Genomic DNA, 27,438 nt, shown 5'->3' with positions numbered 1-27,438 from the left:
CCAACATGGTGAAACCCCGCCTTTCCTAAAAATAAAATAAAATAGATATTAGCCAGGCATGGTGCTGTGCACCTGTGATCCCAGCTACTCAGGAGACTGAGGCAGGAGAATCGCTTGAACCTGGGAGACAAGAGGTTGCAGAGAGCACCACTATACTCCAGCATGGGTGACGAAGTGAGACTCTGGCTCTTAAAAAAAATTTTTTTTTTTTAAAGTTCCAGGTCATATGGCTATCTTGGGCTATGAAAAACACAAGGACTACCAACTCCACAAGGCTGGCTTTGTCCATCCCTTAAGATTAAGTTTTACTCTATTACTCAAATACTTTATTTCAACTTTTATTAAACCAAATCCAGTAACTTTTGCAATGCCTTACTAGAGGGTTGCCTCACAACTGAACCTTCGTTTCTGGTGGGGAAGAAACCATGGCTTCAGGCACATGACTGAAGTTTGGCCATGTTCCATCATTAATGTTCCAACATCACCAGGGACACAAAGCTGCAAAAATGAGAAGGGAAATAAGGTTAGAGAAAGGATCCAGGCAATGATAAGGACTGAGGAAGACACGTTCTCCAACCCTTGAACTCACAAACCCTGGAGCTCAAGGATTGCATCCTTCCTCCAAATCTCACTCAACATAAGTGCAGAACATGCCAAAACACTGTATGAAGCACTAGGGACAAAGACAAGGTCAAAATCCTTGTAACTAAATGTGATGGTATTGTAGTACAGTGTTAACACAGGGGACAGTAACAGAACACCCTAGAACCAAACAGAAGAGTGTAGGGATAAACATAAATGAAGTAGCATGAAATAAACTTCCAAATGGAAAACTTGTCCATACCCCCAGGGCAACAGTCAACTACAGTCTTCCAAAGAACATAAATTGCACTTAGGGCACACTAGATAGAAAACAATATTGTGTCTTTTTTTTTTTTTCCTCAAATAGACGGGGTCTCCCTATGTTGGCCATTCACTCCTGCCTCGATCTCCCAGAGTGCTGGGACTGCAGGCGTGAGCTACCCACGCCAGGTGGGTACTTGTAGCCACACCAAGATTAATCCCTTCTCTTCCTCAACAGCGGCCGCGCCCCCCACTTCCCATTTCAAACCTCAGCATGAGGACTTCCACCCAAATCTCCCTACGACAGGTACTTCTTCAACTCTTCCACCACCTCTTGAGGATCAGGGAATTTGAGTTTGCGTGGGGGCCCCTTCTTAATCCCAGTCCAGAGCTCTGCACCTGCGAAAGGACAGAATGAAGCGAAGTTACAATACTTCGGAATCCACCGGCACGTCTCTGAAGTCATGAGACTGCCGCGGTTTCTGAGAATAGCGCTTCCTCTCTTCGGAATCCACGTCCCTCTCCCCTCCGCCCCTCTCCCCCACACCCACGTCCCCACTTACTGCTGCCGTCCGGGCGCAGCAGCGTCACCTCGAAGCTGCCCCTCCGGGGCTTGGTCGGGTTCACCTTTACTGGAAGCTCTGGGGCCTCCAGGCGCAGCGCCTGACTCAGGGCCGCGGCGTTGCGCCCATAGACGCGTCAGCTCGTGCTAGGGAGAGAAGGGGAGGTTAGAGACCGGGGCCCCTGGCCCCGCCGCGCCACTATTCCCTCTCCCCGGTTACCCTCCAGGCCCCTCACCAATGCTCGATAACAACGGTTGCCTCCTCCATTCCCTCCCCGCTGTTCGCCAGCTTCTCTTGCTTCTCGGCTGCGGCGACCATGGCGGCCTCAGCCTTCCGCTTCCTACCGCGGGGAGCCATGGCGCCTAGAACCTGGCCGAGAATGCAGCGGGCCTGGTGGGTGGGGTGCAAAGACGCGACCACTGAACTGGAAGTGGGCTGCGAAGACCGCAGCCCGGAAGCTACCCTCCTACAGCGGAAACCTCTCCCCAAGGAACGGAAAGCGTGGTCCGCAGCGCCCACGTGGCCTGGAGGCGGACCTTGGGGCACAACCACTTTGCAAGCAGGGAGAGGGGAGGTGCGGGAAGCGCCTGACGGAACCACCCATCGCTTCGGGTCGACGAGACAGGGGATGCTGGGAAGGTGAACACAGCAGGAAGGGGCGGAGACAAGGGTCCTATTTGCAAGCCTCGCTTCACGCCGTCTTTTCTGTATCTTTGCGTCGCGCTACATGTTGTGTGCAACGATCTGTCGCCAAACTCTCCTCCCTGGCAACTGCGAACCAATCCCAAACTAAACCCACCACCTAACAGTGGCCCCTATTCTAGGCTTATGGAAACTAGCCTTCTGCAACTCTTGCCAATCCTGGGGATCAATGCCCGGCCTTTGGTAAAACCGAATAGGATGACCTTTGACGTCAAGATGGGCAATTCCTCTGCAGTTGCCAGGCTTTTCTAATACAGGAACACACAAAGGCGCAATCAAAAGGAAATCCCAATCTTTTTATTGTGGAAAACCATCAACTGGGTGTGGGGAGTAGGTCAGAGGGTTAGTGAAAGTCCAGGGGATTTCTCCTCCAAGTCCTATCACACAAAGGAAAGTCTCAAGCCTCTATTCACCCCTTCTCAATCCCCACAAAACAGGGGGTTGTTCAATATCGTCTTCAATGATAAAAACTTTGTGGTTAAAGGTTTCTCCTTAGGACTAGTGACAAAGTTAGGCTTATGCTTTTAGTAAAGACCATAAACCAAGCCAGAAGGGCTTAAGGAAGCAAGAGTCCTTGAGGGAAAATTCTTAGCTTTCTATACCCCAGCATCCTAGCTTAGGGTTAAATCTAGGTCTAACCAGGCTCTGCCGGTCGAGTAAGAAGGAATAATGAAACCGTAGTTTCATAGAGAAACCATGGAGACGTCTGAATAGTTGATAACACACTGACCCAAGCTTGGAGGAAAACCATTTCCCCTCCATCATAGGAGATCTCTTTCTTTCTTGCTCCAGTGAAACAGCTGGCCACCGCATGGCAGGCCTTCTTGTAGGGTGCCTGACAATTCCCTAGATGCCTCTTTAAAATCAGAAGCAGCACCCTGCCGCCCCACCCAGTCACAGCCAAACGGAAAACATAAATAAAAGGCTGTAGCCTCAGGCTTGTGGTTATGGAAGGAGCCTGGAATTGACAGGAGAGGAAGCACTGCCAAAGTGAGGATCTTATTTGTCCTTCTTGCTTTCCCCATCAGACACTCTGGTGGGGGTTGGAGCCACAGGCTGCTCCTCGGGGATATTGTCTCCAGCCTTTGATAGCTTCTTGGCCCGCTGGTATAGCTCATTTAAGTTAAATTCTCGGATCACATTCTCCTGCACAAAAGAGATGCACAAATCAGGATCTGGGTTGGAAGGGAGAGTAAAGAGCCTGGGAAGTAAGGCATTTTACACACAGTCTGGGAAAGGAAGGAGTAAGCAAAGGACAAAAATCTTCCCTAACCTTCCTCTTTTTTAGGTACCCAGAAAAGTCAACGGTTAAATACCCATTATGTGCCAATGGCTATTTAACTATTCAATGGGTATTTATTCACTGTGCCAAGAATTATATATACCTAAATTATTTAATGTAATCTGCAAAACAATCCTGTAAGCCAGGGGTTATTACCTCCAATTAACTGACAAGGAACCTAACACCTACAGACAATATGTGCAGAGGCCTTCAAGACCAAATATATATATTTTTTTCTGATGGAGTTTCGCTCTTGTTGCCCAGGCTGGAGCACAATGGCGCAATCTCAGCTCACTGCAACCTCCGCCTCCCAGGTTCAAGCGATTCTCCTGCCTCAGCTTCCTAAGTAGCTGGGATTACAGGCATAAGCCAGCACACTTGGCTAATTTTGTATTTTTAGTAGAGATGGGGTTTCTCCATGTTGGTCAGGCTGGTCTCGAACTCCTGACCTCAGGTGATCTGCCAGCCTCGGCCTCCCAAAGTGCTGGGATTACAGGCATGAGCCACCGTACCTGGCCTGAGACCAAATCTTAAACTAATAATTGTTCCCCAGTACTAGCAGGTCTGGCACATAATATATATTTGCTAAGTGAATTAATACATGAGGTCTAGTAACTAGTCCACACCCTCAAAGCTAATGGGCAAGTGGCAGAACTGTGAATCAAAGCCGGGTAGGGCTCGAAAGCCCACCTACTGTTCTACACCCTTCATGCACCTGCCCTTCCTTTCAGGTACCTCAGAGAAGGTCCATGAGACAGCCCGTCCTTTCTTGTCAATCTGTGGCCGCCGCATTACCTCCTTGCCACCTTGGAACAGGATCAGGGTAGGGAGCTGCTTGGTGAGGGGTGATGTGCTCACTTTGTACCTGCAGGGCCCAGAAAGTTCTCTAAATGCCCCTGTGTATAACACTCAAAGTGATTCCCTGCTCAGACCCTCTGCCCAGGTCTTTACATACCGTGTACTAACATCAGTATAGCGTCCAACATCCACCTTCCCAAAATTTAACCCTGTACAGTTGTACCTGAAAAGAATATATTATTTAATATACTGGGAAAAAAAAAAAAAACCAGTGGATCAAGGAAAGTGGAAGTATCGATATTTAAGAGGGGAGAGGGAGATGCTTTTGGTTGCCATGTGTAAAAATCAAGGACAAAAGAAGAAAAAAAAAAAACCAGTGAGAGGGAAGGCACAGCATCTTCATTTCCACCATCTCTCCTTTTGCACTACTCACTTGAGGGAGAGGTCAGCATAGATAGGAGCAAATGATTGGCAGTCATTAGACCAATTGGCAAAGAACTCCACAATCCAAGTGACCCTCTTGTCCCGTTCTAGTTCCTCCTGTCAAATACAGGGAAGAAAAGTGAGCTGGATCCACATAGCCTCCTGGGAAGTTTCACACCTTAGCATCTAATTCCTCATCCTGGCGTTCCCTCTTCCCCAGCTCTCATAATGAACCACAGTGCCCTTGACATCCATTTTGAAGCACTGTTGTTCCTCCTAGTGAATGCAGAGCACAACTACAAAATCATCCACAAGGGACCCAAGAAACAGAAAAGGGAAAGAGCACTCACATCAATGGTTTTATCATTGAAGTACTTGATATACTCAGGGCCCATATATAGGGGGGGTTTGCACGTCATCAGGAACACTAAACACAGAAAGAAGATGTCAGAGGAAACATAAAAAGCCTTACACAGGGAATTTACTTCCAAACCAACCCAAGGATTTCAGCCCCCAAAGAATACATACACACTTGTGGATGTATGTAGATGACCAACACATTCCCTACCTCTACAAATACAGTCTCTATAAACTGTTATCATCTGAGCTACATATATAATTAATTAGGTACGAGATATGGAAGAAGGGTATGGAGAAACATGTTTGGGATTGCAACTGTTGGGACTGTGGTTTCCACAATCAAGTCTATCAACACAGTCTTACAAAAAAAAAAAAAAACAGAAAACAAAAACAAAGAAAGGTAGTCTCCTTACCTATGCAGAGTGTGATGTAAAGCAGGCCCATGCGAATATCCAAGCGGAAGAAAAGAATTGCGTTGGCCACTTTACTAAACATGAAAATGTTGCCTATATGTTGCTCCACAGTGACTGAAACACAGAGATGTCACAGGTCAGGCTGGGCTGTGCACTCCTATATCCCATTCTTTGTCCCTCTTCATGGGGCACTTTGATATAGGAGATGGGGGAAGGAATAGGTCCAAGTTCAAATTCAGCCTTGGAATTAAATGTAGGACAGATTTACCAAATGATTGCCACTCTCTTAACACGAAGGAAAGGACCTCCAAAGGGCATTAGATCTAACCTTATGACTGAGAAGTGGGCCAAACTTACTGGATCTGCGGTTCTTCATCATCACAATGGCACTGAGAAACATCAGGATCTCCACTTCTCTCTGGAACAGAATCAAAGTATTATAACAGGAATGCAGTGACTAGAGCTAATTTAGGTAGGAAAGGGAACTAAATATGTAATAAAAACCAATAGTGATCCAAACTGGGAATGGTAACAAGAACGAACGAACTGCAATTAGGTAAGGTGTACTGGGATAAACATCAGTCAGAAGACCTGGATTCAGGTTTTACTCCTGCCACAAACTTGCTGGTGCTTTTCTTTTTTCTTTTTGAGATGGAGTTTCACTCTTGTTGCCCAGGCTGGAGTACAATGGTGCAATCTTGGCTCACTGCAACCTCTGCCTCCCGGTTTAAAGTGTTTCTCCTGTCTCAGCCTCCCGAGTAGTCGGGATTACAGGTGCCTGCCACCACACCCAGCTAATTTTTTGTATTTTTAGTAGAGACTGGGTTTCACCATGTTGGCCAGGCTGGTCTCAAACTCCTGACCTCAGGTGATTCACCTGCCTTGGCCTCCCAAAGTGCTGGGATTACAGGTGTGAGCCACCACGCCCGGCCTGCTGGTGCTTTTCAACAAAGCACTTAATCCCTTAGCTTTGGCTTCCTCAACTGAACAGTATCTATTTCAAAATGCTACTGGGGAATTAAATAATAGATTAAAAAGAGTTGTATAAAGCATGATATGGTATAAAATCATAAGATTATTAAGATCAACTCAGTGTGACCCCTGTAGAATGAAACTTTTCCAGGTAAGTTTTCTTGATAATAGCCCATTAATATAATATCTAGCTATTCCATGTGTTTAATTTTTTATTTTTTAGTCTTGCTCTGTCGCCCAGGCTGGAGTGCAATGGTGCAATCTCGGCTCACTGAAATCTCCGCCACCTGGGCTCACGTTTCTCCTCACTCAGCCTCCCAAGTAGCTGGAACTACAGGTGCACACTACTGCACCTGGCTATTTTTTGTAGAGACCAGGTTTCCTCATGTTGCCCAGGCTGGTAAGGAACTCCTGAGCTCAGATGATCCGCCTGCTTCTGTCTCCTAAAGTGCTGCGATTACAGGTGTGTGCCACCAAACCCAGCGCCCATGTGTTTAATTTTACTTAATCATTCCTCCCCACCCAATATTCAACGTGATAATCTATGTACTTTTGCTATAATTTGAGAGCTGAAAAGGGCTTTCAGAGCTCTCAAAAGCCCTTTTCAATACTCTTGTCTTACAGTCTTCTCACCTTCTAGAACAACGTTATGGTCCAACCTGTGGCTCACATGCAGCCCAGGATGGCTTCGAATGGGGTCCAACACAAATTCATAGACTTCCTTAAAACATTATGAGATATTTTATATATATATATATATATATATATTAAGCTCATCAGCTATCATTAGGTGTTATTGTATTTTATGTGTGGCCCAAGACAATTCTTCCAATGTGGCCCAGGGAAGCCAAAAGATTGGATACCCCTGTTCTAGAATGTAACCACCAAGTGAGCAAGTGAGACATAATAAACATGACAAAGACACTGAGAAGTAATAAAATTCTAAGCCTTGAAGTGACTGAACAGACTGCCTCTTGGCTAAGGGGACCCCAGAAAAACCTTGAAAACTGAATTCTTGGCCGTGACAGGGTGCGAGGTCAGACACCTCTTTATACCCCCTCCTTCACTTACCACCATTAGGCTTTCTTAAACAGAAAGTTAAACAGAAACCAGCCCTTTGAAAAGACTTGCTCCACCTGACATCAACCAACTGCCTGACACTGCCCGTCCCTTTTGCAGTCAGGACGAAACAACTATCCAGCATTGCTTCCTGGTAAAAGAGCAGTGACCATGCAGTGGATCTGGCCAGGCTAAGGAGAATGCAGTTTCTGTGTCCTCTGCTTCACCTTTTGACTTGAGAGGGCTGGAAACTCCACCTCAGATCACACTAACATTACCATTTTTGAACATGGGTCTTACGGACAGATATGAAGCTCAACTGAACATGCACATGTTTCTCCTTTCATAAATATTCATGACTCTGCCAATAGATTACTAAATATGTGTATTTGACCACCCTGCTTAGCATAAATTCCTGTTTCCTTTTACCCCACACTCCAAGTGTCTGTTTTTGGCTTCTGAGCGGAGGCTCTGCTTCTCTGCCTGACAGGATAGCCTGCAAGCTGCAAACGTTTATGAGAAATAAAGCTCTCCTGGCTGGGCATGGTGGCTCAAGCCTGTAATCTCAGCACTTTGGGAGGCCAAGGTGGGTGGATCACCTGAGATTAGTCAACATGGCAAAACCCCGTCTCTACTAAAAATACAAAAACAGTAGCCGGGCACGGTGGCATGTGCCTGTAATCCCAGCTACTTCGGAGGCTGAGGCAGGAGAATCCCTTGAACCCAGGAGGCGGAGGTTGCAGTGAGCCGATATCGTGCCACTACACTCCAGCCTGGGCAACAAAGAGTGAAACTCCGTCTCAAAAAAAAGGAAAATAGGGGTGAGGGAGTATGACAGACTTTAGTAAATATTATACCCGAGACAGAAATTAGGAAAGATTTTTTTTCTTTTTTTGAGACGGAGTCTTGCTCTGTTGCCCAGGCTGGAGTGCAGTGGCGCAATCTCAGCTTACTGCGGCCTCCACCTCCCAGGTTTAAGCGATTCTCCTGCTTCAGCCTCCCAAGTAGCTGGGACTACAGGTGTGCGCCACCATGCCCAGCTAATTTTTGTATTTTTAGTAGAGACGGGGTTTTACCACGTTGGCCAGGATGGTCTTGATCTCTTGACCTTGTCATCCACCCCCCTCGGCCTCCCAAAGTGCTGGGATTACAGGCATGAGCCACCCTGCCCTGCCAGGAAAGATTTTCATGAATGAAACTAGGTGGGTTAGAATTGGGAATGAAAGTTGTGGAAAGGTGAATTTTATTTTAATTTAATTTAAAGTTTTTTTTTTTTTTTTGAGATGGAGGAGTCTTGCCCTCTTGCCCAGGCTGGAGTGCAATGGCACAACCTCGGCTCACTGCAACCTTTGCCTCGTGGATTCAAGCGATTCTCCTGCCTCAGCCTCCTGAGTAGCTGGGATTACAGGCAGCTGCTACCATGCCTGGTGAACTTTTGTATTTTTGGTAGAGATAGGATTTCACCATGTTGGCCAGGCTAGTCTCAAACTCCTAGCCTCAAGTGATCCACCTGCCTTGGCCTCCCAAAGTGCTGAGATTATAGGCATGAGCCACTGCTCCCGGCTGAAAGATGAATTTTAAAAGAGAGTTGTAGTTAACCAGGAGACCAAAGGTAGGACCAAAATAAATTCTCTAAGGACAGAAAATGGTCTATGGAGGGACTGGTTATTGCTACTGCAAACTTCATTTCTTTTCTTCCCCATACTACAACTAGACTTTCTCCCTGCTTCTTTGCATCCAGGTAGAACTGTTTGACTAGTACTTGAGAATGGAATGTGAATGAAAGTGATTTACCACTTCTGGGTTCAGGCAGTTAACAAAGGGTGTGCCCTTGCATTCCAGCTTTTTTTCATCTGCTGGCTAGATGATGCTGGGATGACCCAAGGCCACAGGTTGAAGACAAAATGAGCCTTGGGTTCTAGGATGACTCTATAATGCAGAGTCCTTGGTTGATCTATTTAATTGTTTTAAAACTTTTTATTGTGGATAATTTGAAGCATACAGAAGAGAGGATAATTGAATGAACCCCTATTACCCAGCTCCAACAGTAACCAACATTTTGCCACTGTGATTTCCAATTCATATATACTACCCATTTTTTTTTTTCTTAGAGAAATTCCTATCAGCTGGGTGCGGTGGCTCACGCCTGTAATCCCAGCACTTTGGGAGGCCGAGGCGGGCAGATCACCTGAGGTCAGGAATTCGAGACCAGCCTGGCCTACAGGGTGAAACCCATCTCTACTAAAAACACACAAAAAGTCAGCTGGGTGTGGTGGCACGCACCTGTAATCCCAGCTACTCGGGAGGCTGAGGCAGGAGAATCGCTTGAACCCAGAAGGCAGATGTTGCAGTGAGCGGAGGTTGCAGTGAGTGGAAATTGCACCACTGCACTCCAGCCTGAGAGACAGAGCGAAACTTCGTCTCAAAAAAAAAAAAAAAAGAGAAAGAGTAGCACTTTTAAGGTATCAATCTGAAGAATGTTAAAGGAAACACAGTGCAGAATTTAAACATTTAAAAAGTTCTTGAACTAAAAATAACAATATTTGTAATAAAATCTTGTTTTAGCTAATTTAAGTTTTATGTTAGTGCATTTTAATAAATATTAAAGACTAATCTCTAGAAAGATAGGTTTTGCTTTAATCATAGCCAACTGAATTATACAACCCCTTTAAAAATTCCTTCTTACTAACCTTATTATGATTTACATAGACCATTCACAGTGGTTAGGCTGTTTTACCCTAAATCTCTCTCTTTCTCTAGCAACCCAGTTATTTTATTTGAGGGTAAAAATTCACTCTACAAGATTCTTGGTTTCTGTTTGTTTTGAGACGCAGTTTCACTCTGGTTTGTTTTGTTTTGTTTTGTTTTTTTGAGATGGAGTCTCGCTCTGTCACCCAGGCTGGAGTGCAGTGGCTCAATCTTTGGCTCACTGCAAGCTCCGCCTCCCGGGTTCAATTCTCCTGCCTCAGCCTCCTGAGTAGCTGGAACTACAGGCGCCTGCCACCACACACGGCTAATGTTTTATATTTTTTTTAGTAGAGACGGGGTTTCACCATGTTAGCCAGGATGGTCTCGATCTCCTGACCTAGTGATCTGCCCGCCTCGGTCTCCCAAAGTGCTGGGATTACAGGTCTGAGCTGTAACTGTGCCCAGCCTGAGACGCAGTTTCACTCTTGTTGCCCAGGCTGGAGTGCAATGGTGCGATCTCGGCTCACTGCAACCTCCGCCTTATGGGTTCAAGTGATTCTCCTGTGTCAGCCTCCAGAGTAGTTGGGATTACAGGCGCCCACCACCAATGCCTAGCTAATTTTTATATTTTTAGTAGAGATGGGGTTTCACCATGTTGGCCAGGCTGATCTCGAACCCTACGGAGGGCCCGAAAAGGGGACATCTCATTTTCTCCTTATTCTTAGATTTGTTCCCTGCCCTTTTTTTTTTTTTTCCTTAGAAAGAGGAGCTGAGCTGTAGCCTCGGGTTCTTGTGCTTTTGGGCAGGGCTCCACAGTGTCACCACTGAGTCATTTCTGCCCTCTTACCTCTCTCTCTCCAGAGGTCTGTGACCTCCGAGAGGGCTCAAAACGCTGGGTGATCAGCCCTTACACGTGTTTCCTGGATAAGGCATTTTTAAAATTGTTTTTGGGGGATTTCCCAAGTGCAGGGCCACTGTATATCTTGGGGGTCAACCCCCTGGACACTCCCACGAGGCCCCCAGTCATCCAGGGGCACCTTTCGGCTGGGAAGAGCAAATGCCCTTTCTCTTCAGAGCTGGAAAACTCAGTCTCTATGAAAACAACAGTTCAGTTCCACACACAGATGAACCGAATCAAGATAAATTTTAGGAGAAAAAGCAATAGAGAATTCCCTTCAGAATGCATATCCAAACTACAATTAGGATCCTTAAACAAGTTCCTAGGAGAAAACCAGCTCAGAATAAATCAAGGACCATCAGCCCTTGAAGGGAGGTCCAGGGCTCAGGACAACTTAACAGTTCCACCCGAGGAGAAGCTCGAACTCAGTGGGGCTTCAACGGGCTCCTGCTGGTACCTTACCTCCGGTTTCGGGCAACTCCTTCGGGGTTCCAAGTCTTCTCTGAGACCCACGGTGGGCACCATATTATTGTTGCCAAAAAGAGTCAAACTCACAGTGAAACCCCGTCTCTACTAAAAATACAAAAAATTAGCCGGGTGTGGTGGCGGGCGCCTGTCCTCCCAGCTACTCGGGAGGCTGAAGCAGAAGAATGGCTGAACCCGGGAGGTGGAGGCTGCAGTGAGGTTGCAGGGAGGGGGAGGTTGCAGTGAGATCGTGCCACTGCACTCCAGCCTGGGCAACAGAGCAAGACACCATCTCAAAAACAAAAAAAACAAACAAAACTCTGTAAAATATTTTAAGAGATTTATTCTGAGCCAAATATGAGTGACCATGCCCCATGACACAGCCCTCAGGAGGTCCTGAGAACATGTGCCCAAGGTGGTCAGGGTACAGCTTGGTTTAATATTTTAGGGAGGCATGAGACATCAATCAAATACATTTAAGAAATACACTGGTTTCGTTCAGAAGGGCAGGACAACTCAAAGCGGGGGCTTCCAGGCTACTGGTAAATTTAAACATTTTCTGGCAGACAATTGGTTGAGTTCGTCTAAAGACGGGATTCATAGAAACGAATGTTCAGGTTATGATAAAGGACTGTGGAGGCCAAGTTTTATTGTGCAGAGGAAGCTCTCAGCAGACTTCTTAGACAGCAGGTTGTAAATTGTTTCTTACTGGACTTAAAAGGGTGCCCAGATCTTAGCTGATTATCTCCTGGATCTGGCAAGGAAAGAAGGAAGGAAAACAAAGGGGAGAAGGGATTCTCTATAGAATGTGGATTTTTCCCAGAAGAGACTTTGCAGGGCAATTTCAAGGTATGGGAAGGAAAGAGATTTTGGGGTAAAACATTTTTAGTCTTCCTTGTTATGCCAGAGTCAGATTGGAAAGTAAGTCACAATAGATATCCAGGGTTAAATAAAACCCATCTGATGAGAATTTATGGTTTGTAGGGCATGACTCACCAGACCCCTTAGAAAGGAATTTGGGCCAGATAAAAAAAAAAAAAAATCACAGCTTAGTCCTCAGTCCCCCCTCTTGGCCAAAAAGCATTCCATAGAATATATGTGTAGGCCAACAAACACCAGCAGGTCGCAACGCGCTAGGAAGCCTCATTCCTAGAGTTGTTTGATTTGGCCATCTGGCAGGGTCCCACAGGACTAGGAAGGCTTGTTTCTAGAGTTCTTTTGATTTGATGGTCATAGTTTTAAATATTAGCGATTTAGATAATGGAGGGAGGACATGGTATGACCTGATGTAATAACCAATTGTTTAAGGGATGAAATGGGGTCAGGCTTAGTCTAAAAAAATCCCAGATCAGATCTATTTTCTGAGCTATTACGATCCGGGTCTTTAACTGTGCATTTCCCTTTTGCTGTGTCTGGCATAACACTTACAAGGAATATCTAATGCTAATAACAAATATCATAAAGACAGTGAAGATTTGGGTGTTCAGGGTTATAGGCAGAATCTGAGGGCAGTCAACAACCCAATCAGCCAGGAAAAATCCTGCATGCCTCATCATATTCTTTGAATAGACTTACAATTTGTTTATACTCCGTATTAAGGGTTATTTGCACCCTGTGATAAATCTTACTTGAAAATTGTGATACCAACATTAAATTAGAATGTAATACATTTATTCTCGCTTTCGGCCAATTTATCTCCATAGGTATAGCATCCTGAGGGAGAATATAAATTAAATCGGAGAAATGCCTGGTCATTGGTTTTTAAATTGTTATAGACTTATTAAAAGTAGACAAACCTATTTTTCCCACAACTTTTGTATTGCACCATATACTGGTATTTGGGAGAAAAGGTTTTATCACAGGAGAAGTCATATAATTCTACAGTGTTTTTTCCTCGGCAGGACTCCCTATGGCTGAGGGCCTTGAGAGTCAAAAGACTTATAGTCAATTAATTGTCTTAGGCCATATAGGAATGGATGTGGACAGGCATTCATTACTTCTTAAAATTATTAAGTTAAAAAAAAAGCCGACAATAAACTCAAAAAGTTACAAGACTGACTTCTTTTATTTTATTTTATTTTATTTTTTATGGAAACAGAGTCTGGCCCTGTCCCCCAGGCTGAAGTGCAGTGGCGTGATCTCAGCTCACTGCAACCTCCACCTCCTGGCTTCAAGCAATTCTCCTACCTCAGCCTCCCGAGTAGCTGGGACTACAGGCGCACACCACCACGCCTGGCTAATTTTTTGTTTTTTTGTAGAGATGGGATTTTACCATGTTGCCCGGGCTGGTCTCGAACTCCTGAGCTCAGACAATCCACCCACCTCGGCCTACCAAAGTGCTAGGATTACAGGAGTGAGCCACCACGCCCGGCAGACTGACTTATGTTTAACTTTTATGTGTTGAGCTACTGTAAGCTTGGTTTCTGTTACAGACTTATAGCAATTAGCTATACAAAACATAAGCATCATTCTGAAAAATAATTAAAAATATGTATATATACATATCTATATCTGTAGATATATTTATCTTCACAACTTATAATTCGGAGTATTATACCCAGGAGGCTTTGTTCCACGGAATTTTATCATGTTAGTAAATATTTTTCCTTAATTTTATAGTAAGCAGAAAATTTTTATGGTTGGGTTGGATGCAAAAGTGACACATAATAGTTTAGAAGGCAACCAATTTTGTTTTACCACCTGTGTGGGCATTTTTAGTACCCCCTTCTTGATTTGGAGGGTTTAATCTTGACCTTTTTTTTTTTCTTCGAGACAGAGCCTCGCTGTGTCGACCAGCTTGGAGTGCAGTGGCACAATCTCAGTTCACTGCAACCTCCACCTCCCGGGTTCAAGTGATTCTCCTGCCTCAGCCTCCCAAGTAGCTGGGATTACAGGCATGCGCCACCACATCCGGCTAATTTTTGTAATTTTAGTAGAGACAGGGTTTCATTCTGTTAGCCAGGCTGGTCTCAAACTCCTGACCGCAAGTGATCCACCCGCCTCGGTCTCCCAAAGTGCTGGGATTACAGGCATGAGCCACCTTGACCAGCCAATCTTGACCTAATTTTATCCCTCAAAACCATCCCTTATAACCTTATGCGCCACCTCTTCCAAGATAGTCCTTGGGCCTAGAGGGAGGCAGCTTGTATAGTTTTAGCAGCAGAGCATTAGCAGTGAAACAGATCCAGGGTCAGTGGGATACCAAATAAGGGAGATTCATGTTTCTAGTTTTCAGAATACCACGATTTTGGTTTCCTTCAAAGTAAAACAAGGAGAGATAAATAATGGCTTAATCTGCACTTAAAAAGTTAGGGCTGAGGCCAGACACAGTGGCTCACGCCTGTAATCCCAGCACTTTGGGAGGCAGAAGTGGGCGGATCACCTGAGGTCCAGAGTTCGAGACCAGCCTGGCCAACATGATGAAACCAGTCTCTACTAAAAATCCAAAAATCAGCTGGGCGTGGTAGAGGGCACCTGTAATCCTAGCTATTTGGTAGGCAGAGGCAGGAGAATTGCTTGAACCTGGGAGGCAGAGGTTGCAGTGAGCTGAGACTGTGCCATTGCACTCCAGCCTGGGCAAAAAGAGTGTCTGAGAATCCATCCCAAAAAACAACAAAACAAAACAAAACAGGGCTGAAATCTAGTATTAAGTATCACGCTTTTCCCTTAAAACAATTTTTTTTTAACTATTATTGAACTTATGCAGACAACTATACTGTTATAAAATTATAGTTCTAAGTTTGGAGACCTTGGGCAAGGTAAATTTGCTTACAAGTACATACTTTACCCAAATAACTTAAAAGAAAGAGATTCTTCTGGACCCTCCTTTTTTTTTTTTTTTGAGACAGAGTCAAAAAAAAAACATTGAAAAGTACTTAGTTTTTGCTATCAGCCTTGATAAATGCTCCACACAAAAGACTATGCAATGGAGGATTTACATGATCTGATTTACGTCTTCAGTTTTATAGTACTAGAAAGGGGAAAACATCCCCCAATTAGATATAGTACCCATTTTTTTTTGAGACAGAATCTCACTCTATTGCCCAGGTTGGAGTGCAGTAGCGCGATCTCAGCTCACTGCAACCTCTGCCACCCAGGTTTAAGTGATTCTCCTGCTTCAGCCTCCCAAGTAACTGGGATTACAGGCGCCTGCCACCATGCCTGGCTAATTTTTGTATTTTAGTAGAGACAGGGTTTAACCATCTTGGCCAGGCTCCTGACCTTGTGATCCACCCGCCTCGGCCTCCCAAAGTGCTGGAATTACAGGTGTGAGCCACCATGCCTGACCTTATAGTACCCATTTTCATAAGACATTTTACCTATAAAAGGAGTTACAACTACCTTACATAAAGCTTGTTTAAACATCTTACATTTTACAGTTCTATTAACCTGAATGTTTTTATGTTCTGGTCCCAGGAAGCTTTTTTTTTTTTAAATCCCCAAACCATTTTACCTTTTCTGGTGCAAAGGGCTTGGGTTCTCAGCAGGGGGTTGCATCTATAAGACCTATGAGGGATAGGATATTTGATAAGGCTTCTTAAACAGACCTATGATTCTGTGGGAGGGGCACCCATGTAAAACAGGCCCTCTTAACCTACAAATTTACCATGACCTGGGTAACAGACATAGTTGGTGGGAGGATATCCCAGTTATCATAAAGCTAGTCCAACATGGCTTGTATATGAAACATACTAACTGCTTCATCTCAGGTACTTCACTTGGTATTTCAAAGGGAGAGTTGGGCAATTCCCTTCTCAGGGCAAACAGACCTTATAATGGCATTATCTGGCCCACTAGCTGATTGCTTTTTCAGGAATAAACCTCCTGTGCGTTTGGATCATGTATACTCAGTGATTGTTCAGTAATGAGCTGTGGGTCCTGCATTAATCCAAACAAGCTCTTAAATTCTGTAGCATTTAAAATTAAGAATTTTGTCCTTAAAGTGGTTATTTTTACAATTCACTATAATAAAGTTTTTTTTTAAAAAGCTGAATGATACTAATCTACAAAATGGAACAATTCCTTTACATTACACCCTTTGGTTTTAAATAGTTACTTGGTTTTGCCCTTCCCCTATATCGACTATTTTCTTGGTAACCTGTTGCCCTGGCTTGTTTTGTTTTGTTTTGTTTTTAATCCATTTAGTTTTATCTGTATATTTTTCTTCATTATAAAGCAACTCTTAGGTTATTTTAATTATTTATTTTTTTTGAGGCGGAGTCTTGCTCTGTCACCCAGGCTGGGGTGCAGTGGCATGATCACAGCTCACTGCAACCTCCACCTCCCGGGTTCAAGCAATTCTCCTGTCTCAGCCTCCCGAGTAGCTGGAATTACAGGCACACAGCACCATGCCCGGCTAATTTTTGTATTTTTTTAGTAGAGATGGGGTTTCACCACGTTGGCCAGGCTGGTCTTGAACTCCTGACCTAGTGATCCACCTGCCTCAGCCTCCCAAAGTGCTGGGATTACAGGCATAAGCCACTTAGTTTCTTTCTTTTTTCGTTTTTTTGTGATGGAGTTTCGCCCTTGTTGCCCAGGCTGGAGTGCAATGGCACAATCCCGGCTCACTGCAACCTCTGCCTCCCGGGTTCCTGTCTCAGCCTCCCGAGTAGCTGGGATTACAGGCGCACGCCACCATACCCAGCTAATTTTTTTTGTATTTTTAGTAGAGATGGGGTTTCATCATATTGGTCAGGCTGGTCTCCAACTCCTGACCTCAGATGATCCACCCGCCCCAGCCTCCCAAAGTGCTGGGATTACAGGCGTGAGCCACTGCACCCAGCCCAAGCCACTTAGTTTCTTAACAGAAAAGAAACTTACATTTTTTTGAGAATTGACATCTTGCGTTTATAAATTTTTTCTTTTTTTTTTTTGAGACGGAGTCTTGCTCTGTCCTCCAGGGTGGAGTGCATTGGCGCAATCTCGGCTCACTGCAACCTCCGCCTTCCGGGTTCAAGGGATTCTCCTGCCTCAGTCTCCCAAGTAGCTGGGATTACAGGTGCACACCACCACACCCGGCTAATTTTGTATTTTTGTACAGATGGGTTTTGCCATGTTGACCAGGCTGGTCCCAAACTCCTGACCTCAGGTGATCTGCCCACCTCATCCTCCCAAAGTGCTGGGATTACAGGCTTGAGCCACTGCGCCCGGCTGATAAAATTTTAATAAAAGCGTATTTTATGTTTCTACTGTCTTAACTTCTTTTTTTTTTTTGAGACAGAGTCTGGCTCTGTCGCCCAGGCTGGAGTGCAGTGGCACAATCTCAGCTCACTGCAAGCTCTGCCTCCCGGGTTTAGGCCATTCTCCCACCTCAGCCTCCCGAGTAGCTGGGACTACAGGCGCCCGCCACCTCGCCCGGCTAGGTTTTTGTATTTTTTAGTAGAGACGGGGTTTCACCATATTCGCCAGGATGGTCTCGATCTCCTGACCTCGTGATCCACCCGTCTCGGCCTCCCAAAGTGCTGGGATTACAGGCTTGAGCCACCGCGCCCGGCCTTAACTTCTAGTAACCCAAATTTCCAGTGGGGAAAAAAAACTTGAGGGTTTAAACATGACTTTAAGATTTTTAAATTACTGGAGAGTTTTACCAAGGTTATGTAAATTAAAAGGCATCTGAACTAGCTTTTACCAATCTGATAAGCACTCACATTTTTTAAATTACTTGATTAGAGCTCTTTCATGTAGTTTGGTAGTGAAATATCACTTCTATATGACATATATAAAGATACAGATATAACAGGCATGCAGAATAAAAGCCATGTTCAAAAGATACTTTATTTGCCTGTTTTCAAAAACAATTTTTCTCCCTTACTTTAGATAATTAGTAAAAGTTACAGGACACAACAAAAGGTGAAGGAGAGAGCCATCTTTCAAGGCCTTTTCAAAAAGAAAGAGGGCCGGGTGCTCACGCCTGATTTTATTGTCTCAACTTTATCTTTTTCTTTTCCTTTTTTTTTTTGAGACGGAGTCTTGCTGTGTCGCCCAGGCTGGAGTGCAGTAGCCAGATCTCAGCTCAGTGCAAGCTCCGTCTCCCGGGTTTACGCCATTCTCCTGCCTCCCAGCCTCTCGAGAGTAGCTGGAGTTCACGAGCATGCATCCCCACCTCGCCAGCTAGTTTTTTTTTGAGTATTTTTTAGTAGAGATGGGGTTTCACCGTGTTAGCCAGAATGGTCTTGATCTCCTGACCTCGTGATCTGCCCGTCTCGGCCTCCCAAAGTGCCGAGATTACAGGCTTGAGCCACCGTGCCCAGCCTTTCTTTTCCTTTTTTTTTTTTTTTTTTTTTTTTTTTTTTTTTTTTGGATGGAGTCTGGCTCGGCTCTGGCCCAGGCTGGAGTGCAGTGGCCGGATCTCGGCTCACTGCAAGCTCCGCCTCCCGGGTTCACGCCATTCTCCTGCCTCAGCCTCCGGAGTAGCTGGGACTACAGGCGCCCGCCACCTCGCCCGGCTAGTTTTTTGTATTTTTTAGTAGAGACGGGGTTTCACCGGGTTAGCCAGGCTGGTCTTGATCTCCTGACCTCGTGATCCGCCCGTCTCGGCCTCCCAAAGTGCTGGGATTACAGGCTTGAGCCACCGCGCCCGGCCTTCTTTTCCTTTTTAAAAAATTCCTTCACTGAAGCTGGGCGCAGTGGCTCACACCTGTAATCCTAGCACTTTGAGAGGATCACTTCAGCTCAGGGGTTCGAGACCAGTCTAGGCAACAAAGTGAGACCTCCTCTCCACAAATGATTTTTAAACATTAGCTGGGCATGTTTGTTGGCACGTGCCTGTAGTCCCATCTGCTTGACAGGCTGAGGTGCGAAGATGGCTTAAGCGCAGCAGGTTGAGGCTGTAGTGAGCTGCGACCATGCCACTGCACTGTAGCATGGGTAAGACAGCGAGACCCTGTCTGCCCCCTCAATTTTTTAAATTTAATTTAAAAAATAAATGAAATTACTTCACTGAGAAGGAAGAAGTCTCAACTCTTATTGCCTGGTTAGTCCTGGGCAAGTCCAATCCAAGGAGGGCCTACCTGGTGTCACGAATTAATGGGTCTATGATTGACAGCCCCCCACATATTGGTGGGATACTACAGGAACCACACACATGAACACCATCCTTAACTGTCTATGACAACAAGAGTCTTTCGCTATCTTAGCCTATTTTTGAAAGTGAATATTTTGGGGGAATGTGAGGGTTATATCATCTGGTATTCTGAACCTAGAAAGTTACCTCTGAGACTTTCCGTGAAAAAAGCTTATTGGCTTAAGTCGCTAATTGGCTTTATTTAAAAAACATTTTAGGCCAGGCATGGTGGCTCACACCTGTAATCCCAGCACTTTGGGAGGCCAAGGCTGGTGGATCACCTGAGGTTGGGAGTTCGAGAATAGCCTAATCAACATGGAAAACCCCATGTCTACTAAAAATACAAAATTAGCCGGGCATGGTGGCGCATGCCTGTAATCCCAGCTACTCAGGAGGCTGAGACAGGAGAATCGCTTGAACCTGGCAGGTGGAGGTTGCGGTGAGCCGAGACTGAGCCACTGCACTCCAGCCTGGGCAACAAGAGCAAAACTCCATCTCAAAAAAAAAAAACCTTTTATCTATTTATTTATTTACATAAAACATTGATTGATTGATTGATTGATTGACTGATTGGAGATGGAGTCTCACTCTGTCACCCAGGCTGGAGTACGGTGGTGTGATCTCGGCTCACTGCAACCTCCGCCTCCCAGTTCAAGCAATTCTCCTGCCTCAACCTCCCGGGTAGCTGAGATTGCAGGCGCACACCACCACACCCGGCTAATATTTTGTATTTTAGTAGAGACAGGGTTTCATCATGTTGCCCAGGCTGGTCTCGAACTCCTGAGCTCAGGCAATCCACCAGCCTCGGCCTCCCAAAGTGCTAGGATTACAGGCATAAGCCACTGTAATAGGCCTGAAAAAAAAAATTTAGATAGCTCTTGTCTTAAACAGCTATCTTTCTAGTACCTATAAAAAGATACAGAAAGAACACAGCCTTGAAACTCCCTTGGCAAGATTTTTAAAAGACAGAAATCAGATTCAAAACACAAGTTAAAATTCTTTGTACAAACTGCTTGTTTTGGATCCCTTGAAGGGCCTGCAGAAAGGCACTGTGATCTGTGCTCTAGTGGCTGGCAATAAAATGGTTCACTGCTGCAGTCTGAGTTCAATTCCTCATAAGGTTAACAGTCCACTGCAGATACAAGTCTTTTAACTCAGGGGAAAAAAAAGAAACACTTATAAAAATTAGTTTGAGGCCAGGCATGATGGCTCACGCCTGTAATCCCAGCACTGTGGGAGGCCAAAGCGGGCAGATGGCTTGAAGCCAGGAGTTCAAGACCAGCCTGACCAACGTGGCGAAACTGTCTCCACTAAAATACAAAAATTAGCCATGTGTGATGGTGCACGCCTGTGATCGCAGCTACTCAGAAGGCTGAGGTATGAGAATTGCTTGAATCTGGAGGCAGAGGTTGCAGTGAGCGGAGATCATGCTAAAGCACTCCAGCCTGGGTGATAGAGCAAGACTCTATTTAAAAAAAAAAAAAAAAAAAATTTATTTGTTTTAAATTTCCATTTGTGACTTCTGACTTTTGGGGGTACTCATTCGTTATTGGTACCATATAGACAATATGTAAGCACATGTATAGACACGTACATACGTATATAGGCACATGTATCTATACAAAAGCCAAAGACTAGAGAGTTTAATTCAAAAGAGAAGAGTTTTAAACTCAACATGAACCCATTAGTGACTTTTGGAGCTCTATGAGGAAAACAAGAGGCCCCAAAAGAGAGGGTCAGTGACACCTTTTTCTTTTCTTTTCTTTTTTTTTTTTTTTGTATTTTTAGTAGAGATGGGGTTTCACCTCGTTGGCCAGGCTAGTTTTGAACTTCTGACCTCAGGTAATCCACCCACCTCAGCCACCCAAAGTGCTGGGATTATAGGCAGGAGCCACCACACCGTGCCAGTGGCACCTTTTTTTGTCTTCCTCAAGGGGTCTCAGGGTTGTCAGAAGTCCCATCTAGACCCCTTCAAGGGTTATCAAAGGTGGCAAAAGGAAGAAGTAAAAGTACATGGAAGAACAAGTTTTGGAGAAGTCAATTTGGGGAGATTTTAAGCTTCTCAAAAAGGCTAATGAAATTTTACATTTTCAAGGCAGGGTGCAGTAGTTCATGCCTGTAGTCCCAGCACTTTGGGAAGCTGAGGGAAATGTACCACTTGAGCCCAGGAGTTCAAGATCAGCCTGGGCAACATGGTGAAACCCCATCTCTACAAAAAATACAAAAATTAGCCAGGCGCGGTGGTATGTGCCTGTAATCCCAGCTACTCAGAAGGCTGAGGTGCAACGCTTGAGCCCGGGAGGTCAAGGTTGCTGTAAGGTGAGATCTCACCACTGTACTCCAGCCTGGGCAACACAGTGAGACCCTGTCTCAAAAAACAAACCAAAAAAAAAAAAAAAAAAGAAAGAAATTTTACGTTTTTCTCGGCAAAGATCATGCTAACAAGAAAGGAAGTGAACACAAGGACTAAACATAATTTTTTTTTTTTAAAGGGGGTTTCAGTCAACTGAAAAAATTTCCAGGGCATGAGATCCAAAAGATCCAAAAGAGAAAAAGCAGAAAACCTTTAAAATAAAAAACTGGCCGGGCGCAATGGCTCACGCCTGTTATCCCAGCACTTTGGGAGGCTGAGGCAGCTGGATCACGAGGTCAGGAGATTGAGACCATCCTGGCTAACACGGTGAAACCCCGTCTCTACTAAAAATACAAAAAATTAGCCGGGCATGGTGGCGTGTGCCTGTAGCTCCAGCTCAGGAGCTGAGGCAGGAGAATCGCTTGAACCTGGGAGGCGGAGGTTGCAGTGAGCCGAGATTGCACCACTGCACTCCAGCCTGGGAGACAGAGCGAGACTCTGTATCAAAAAAAAAAAAAAAAAAAAAAATTATAGCCTGAATATCAGCTTTTAGTTAAGCCAACTTCTGACCAGAAAGCTCTTTTTAAAAATCCTTTGTGGCCAGGCGCAGTGGCTCACACCTGTAATCCCACCACTTTGGGAGGCCAAGGCAGGCAGATCATGAGGTCAGGAGTTAGAGACCAGCCTGGCCAACATGGTGAAACCCCGTCTCTACTAAAAATACAAAATTTAGCCAGACGTGGTGGTGGGCACCTGTAGTCCCACCTTCTCGGGAGGCTGAGGCAGGAAAATTGCTTGAACCCAGGAGGCGGAGGTGGTTGCAGTGAGTCAAGATCACGCCACTGCACTCCAGCCTGGGCGACAGAGTGAGACTCCATTTTAAGAAAAAAAAAAAATCTTTTTTTTTAAAATTTTTTGTTTGAGATAGGGTCTTACTCTTCACCCAGGTTGCAGTGAAGTAGAGGGATCTCAGCGCACTGTAACATAGGCCTCCTGGGCTCAAGGGATCCTTCTTCCTCAGCCTCCTGAGTTGCTGGAACTACAGTCGTGCACTACAATGCCTGCCTAATTTTTAATTTTTTGTAGAGATGGGGTCTCGCCACATTGCTCAGGCTGTTTTAAATCTTTTATTATCAGGCCAGGCATGGTGGCTCAAGCCTGTAATCTCATCACTTTGGGAGGCCAGGGTGGGTGGATCACTTGAGGTCACGAGTTTGAGACCAACCTGGCCAACATGGTGAAACACTGTCTTTATTAAAAACACAAAAATTAGCTGGGCATGGTAGTGGGTGCCTGAAATTCCAGCTATTTGGGAGACTGAGGCAGGAGAATCACTTGAACCCAGAAGGTGGAAGTTGCAGTGAGCCAAGATCACGCCACTGAACTCCAGCCTGGGCAATACAGCGAGACTCCATCTCAAAAAAAAAAAGGGGGGGGGGTTGTTTCAGAATAAATGAATGGAGGAAAACAATGGTATAGATAAAACTAAATAGATATGAAAAGTTGAGCAAAGAGGCTTTGCCGCCACCACCGGGAGCCCTGTACTATCAGTCATGGTCAACCCCACCATGTTCTTCGACATCACCGTGGATGGTGAGCCCCTGGGCCGCGTCTCCTTCGAGCTGTTTGCAGAAAAGGCTCCAAGGACAATAGAAAACTTTTGTGCTCTGAGCACTGGACAAAAAGGATTTGGTTATAAGAGTTCCTACTTTCACAGAATTATTCCAGGGTTTATGTGTCAGGGTGGTGACTTCACACGCCATAATGGCACTGGTGGCAAGTCCATCTACGGGGAGAAATTTGAAGATGAGAACTTCATCCCATAGCATACAGGTCCTGGCATCTTGTCCATGGAAAATGCTGGATCCAACACAAACGGTTCCCAGTTTTTCATCTACACTGCCAAGACTGAGTGGTTGGATGGCAAGCATGTGGTTTTTGGCAAGGTGAAAGAAGGCACGAATATTGTAGAGGCCATGGAGCGCTCTGGGTCCAGGAATGGCAAGACCAGCAAGAAGATCACCATTGCTGACTGTGGATAACTCTAGTAAGTTTGACTTGTGTTTTAGCTTAACCACCAGACCATTCCTTCTGTGCTCTCCTCTCAGGAGAGCACCCCTCCACCCCCATTTGCTCGCAGTATCCTAGAATCTTTGTGCTCTCGCTGCAGTTCCCTTTGGGTTCCACGTTTTCCTTGTTCCCTTCCATGCCTAGCTGCATTGCAGAGTTAAGTTTAAGATTATGAAATAGAAACTAAATAACAACAACAAAAAGCTGGGGAAAGAAAAGAAAGAATGAAAACAAATTCTAAGAGGTTATAAAAGGTTTATGGAAATTTTCTCTTGTGTAGTCAAAGCTGATCAAGATTAGACAGATTTGTTTGTAAAGTTTATTAAAATTAGCATTAGTATTAAAAGCACATTAATATATAGCATATATTATATATATTATATGTATTTTTTATTTTACTTATTGATTGATTTTGAGACAGAATTTTGCTCTTGATGCCCAGGCTTGAGTGCAATGGCACGATCCTGGCTCACTACAACCTCTGCCTCTCGGGTTCAAGTGATTCTTCTGCCTCAGCCTCCAGAGTAGCTGGGATTACGGGCACCCACCACCACACCCGGCTAATTTTCTGTATTTTTAGTACAGACAGGGTTACACCATGTTGGCCAGGCTGGTCTCGAACTCTTGAGCTCAGGAAATCCACTCACCTCAGCCTCCCAAAGTGCTGGGATTACAGATGTCAGCCACCACACCTGGCCAAGTGTCTTATTTTCAAGGAGGCTCTTGGAAAGCATGGGAAGAATTCTGACAAATACAGGTTTCTGATAACTTCGAAATTGCATCATTGGACTGGGTAAAAATTTCCAAAGTCTAATGAAAATAAAACTGGACTCATAAAATTGCTAACCTCCAGACTAATGTTTTCCATTTTTCACCCACTCTTCTGACTTAGAATCACTAAAAATTAAAACAGCGTTTTTTTTACTTGGAGCAGTGGCTCATGCCTGTAAATCCCAGCTCCTTAGGAAGCCAAGTCAGGAGGATCTCTCGAGCTCAGGAGTTCAAGACCAACCTGGGCAACATAAAGAGACCCCACCTCAAAAAAATTTTTAAAAAATTAGCCAGGTGTGTAGTGCATGCCTTTGGTTCCAGCTACCTGGGAGGCTGAGGTGGCAGGATGGCTTTGCCCAGGAGGTTAAGACTACAGTGAGCCATGATCACACCACTGCACTCCAGCTTGGATAACAGAGCAAGATCTTGCCTCAAAAAAACCCCAAAAAACTAAAAACCCTGCCTTTTTCCTAGGGCCTTACCAGCTAAAGCTAGTCAACTTGTCTTTGGAAAAAAAAAAAAAAAATCACCGTAACATCTTATATTTCGACAAATTTACACACAACCTACAATCTAGGAAAATAGATTGCTATTAATCTTCCCAACTGACTGCCCTCCAGACTCTAAAGAAACTAGTTTATACACTATACCAGATATTAAGCTTTGCCTTGTTCCATAGAAATGTCTCTCTTATTAAATCTGTTTGCCTACATCATGTATAGAGGCCTAGCTTTGAGAACTCATTTACAATGCCATCTCCTGAAAGGAGACACAGCAATTTAACTGAACTGGCCTATCCCCCAAAATGAGAGACTGGTTTAATGGGATCCTTTGCCGCTCAATTACTAGCCCAATTTCTCTCTCCACAGACACCGACTCAGCTTTTATAGGGAAACTTCTAAGGAAGTTTCAGACAAAGGAAATAAAGGAGACCAGGGACTCACAGCCCAAAATATGGCATCCTGTATGCTAATTATTTTAAATTAAAGGTCCCTGGATACCAGCAGATACTGGAAGCAGCTTTACTCTGATAACTACCTTATCTGCCTAAAGTCCAGACCTGTCAAAGAAGAAAACAATTACTTCTGGTCTCTTCCCTGAGTTTTCATTAACTTAACTCATAGTACAGGAAGAAAGACTGAAGCCTGTCAACACACCCGGACAGATTTTTGTCAGAAACCACTGTCTGCTTTGCAGGCCCAACAGTCATTGTCCCACGCCACTGTATGTTCTCCAGGCCACTGAATCACCCTAAAAGTCATTTACAATCCACCTTAAAATCACCCACATTTCCCCATCTCCCATACTCCTGTGAAGAAGGGTATATAAGCCTCTGTACCCCACTGGTTCATTCTCCTTCAATTCCCTCATGCTATGCACGTTAAAATAAAATTTCTGTGTCTTTCTCCTATTAACGTGCCCTTTGTCGGCTGATTTTTCAACAAACCCTCAGAGAGCAAAGGGGAAGCTTTTCCTTGGCCCTTACATGCTATATAGCAGAGGGCAAAGTGCTTTAAGTTCATGTTCTGAGCAGTCCCTCCACCCATTCCAAGGAAGCACAGCAAGGAGCTTGGGACACTTTTCAAAGAAAGCCCAAAGATTTCTTTACAACTTATTTTTTACAATTCCTTTACAGTAGCCCCAAAATTTTATCCACTTTCGCATCCTCAGGATCAAGCAGAGTGCCTAGAGTGTACACTCTAGAAATGTTGATTGAATTAAGAAACGGCTGACAGTGTGTGCAGGTAGTGTGGCCACAAGAATAGTTTCAAGTCCCAGGCACTCATTAGTTGCATGACCTGGGGCAAGTCGCCTAAATATACCAAGATCCATTTCTTCACCAATGAAACAGGACTACTACTACTTGCCTTCCCTACCTTACTGGCTCCTCAGGAGGCTTTACATAATGAGCGGCACTGTAAAATGCTATACACGTATATGTACAGTTTTGACAGGGCTGTTTCTTAGTCTAAATGGTGAAATGGAAAGAAACCTGGACTCAATAGTCAGAAGCTATTGGGCCGTTGTACAGGGCTACAACTAACAGGTTCCGTTTTCCCATATTAAACACAAAGTTTAGTCTCGACGATGTTTCGGACTCTGCACTTTATAGTCTGTTAAACCTGCTACAGGCTCGGAACCTCAGGTGTCCTCAGAAAGGTAAACCCCAGGGTTCCCAGATGCACCTGCAAGGGCAGGGACAGTCAAGGTCGCGGTACTAAGACGCGGGACGCTCACCCAGTCAAAGTCACACGGGTTACCGTCTTCGCGTTGGGTGGGCAAACCGTGGCAGAGTGGCGGCAGTTTCCTCACGAGTAGGAAGGCAGCAGAGAGCAGGGCCGACAGAAGGTAGTAAGGTTGGGCAAGCCATCGTGAAAGTCGCGGCACCGAATACACCAGAGCAATTAGAGGAGCCAAGACCGCCATCTTTTCGGCCGCAAGGGCCACTGCTCACCGGCGTCGTAGGTCCGGCCCCGCCTCCCCCACCATAGCGACTGCTATTGGGCTACATCTCAAACGTACGGCCTCTAAACCCGGATGTAGTTCTCTCAACGCTGTGGTATGTCAGAACCCAAAAAAGAACTTAATATTTTATTGGTTGGTCTAGCTGTCGCTTTATCAGCTTAAGTCATTTTATTGGACTGTAGCTAACGTAGCTAGCAGAAGACGCTAATAAGGTTAAATAGCACTTCCTGAACGTTCGCAGAGAGCGACG

At 45.0% G+C, this 27,438-nt stretch overlaps 2 protein-coding genes across 3 annotated transcripts; both read right to left on the bottom strand.

Annotated features, from left to right (window-relative positions):
- Positions 1 to 322: 322 nt before the first annotated feature.
- On the bottom strand, positions 323 to 2,384 carry SELENOH (selenoprotein H). Its single transcript, XM_003909845.4, has 4 exons — positions 1,642 to 2,384; positions 1,407 to 1,552; positions 1,112 to 1,242; positions 323 to 498 (listed from the first exon to the last, which is right to left on the bottom strand). The coding sequence occupies exons 1-3, from the start codon at positions 1,761 to 1,763 to the stop codon at positions 1,142 to 1,144; spliced, it is 369 nt and encodes a 122-aa protein (XP_003909894.2). The 5' UTR covers positions 1,764 to 2,384; the 3' UTR covers positions 323 to 498; positions 1,112 to 1,141.
- On the bottom strand, positions 2,384 to 27,351 carry TMX2 (thioredoxin related transmembrane protein 2). 2 transcript variants are annotated; one of them, XM_017948370.2, is made up of 8 exons: positions 26,961 to 27,198; positions 5,742 to 5,802; positions 5,385 to 5,498; positions 4,962 to 5,038; positions 4,622 to 4,728; positions 4,346 to 4,411; positions 4,126 to 4,255; positions 2,384 to 3,254 (listed from the first exon to the last, which is right to left on the bottom strand). In XM_017948370.2, the coding sequence occupies exons 1-8, from the start codon at positions 27,147 to 27,149 to the stop codon at positions 3,108 to 3,110; spliced, it is 891 nt and encodes a 296-aa protein (XP_017803859.1). In that variant the 5' UTR covers positions 27,150 to 27,198; the 3' UTR covers positions 2,384 to 3,107. The 2 variants fall into 2 exon arrangements, with proteins under 2 accessions (XP_017803859.1, XP_021781427.1); XM_021925735.2 differs by lacking the exon at positions 2,384 to 3,254 and having other exon boundaries at positions 4,163 to 4,255; positions 4,357 to 4,411; positions 26,961 to 27,351.
- Positions 27,352 to 27,438: the final 87 nt, after the last annotated feature.

This window comes from Papio anubis, chromosome 12, assembly GCF_008728515.1.
Source record: "Papio anubis isolate 15944 chromosome 12, Panubis1.0, whole genome shotgun sequence".
NCBI classification, from domain to species: domain Eukaryota; kingdom Metazoa; phylum Chordata; class Mammalia; order Primates; family Cercopithecidae; genus Papio; species Papio anubis.
This window is presented reverse-complemented; position numbering and strand designations above follow the sequence as displayed.

What these genes read in the sequence shown, in the direction of transcription:
- TMX2 (XM_017948370.2), bottom strand. Translation starts at nt 27,149, where the DNA reads ATGGCGGTCTTGGCTCCTCTAATTGCTCTGGTGTATTCGGTGCCGCGA. An exon ending in ACCCGTGTGACTTTGACTGG is followed by an intron (nt 5,803 to 26,960) that starts GTGAGCGTCCCG and finishes ATTCTGTTCCAG; the next exon opens with AGAGAAGTGGAGATCCTGAT. An exon ending in TTACATCACACTCTGCATAG is followed by an intron (nt 5,039 to 5,384) that starts GTAAGGAGACTA and finishes TTCTGTGTTTAG; the next exon opens with TGTTCCTGATGACGTGCAAA.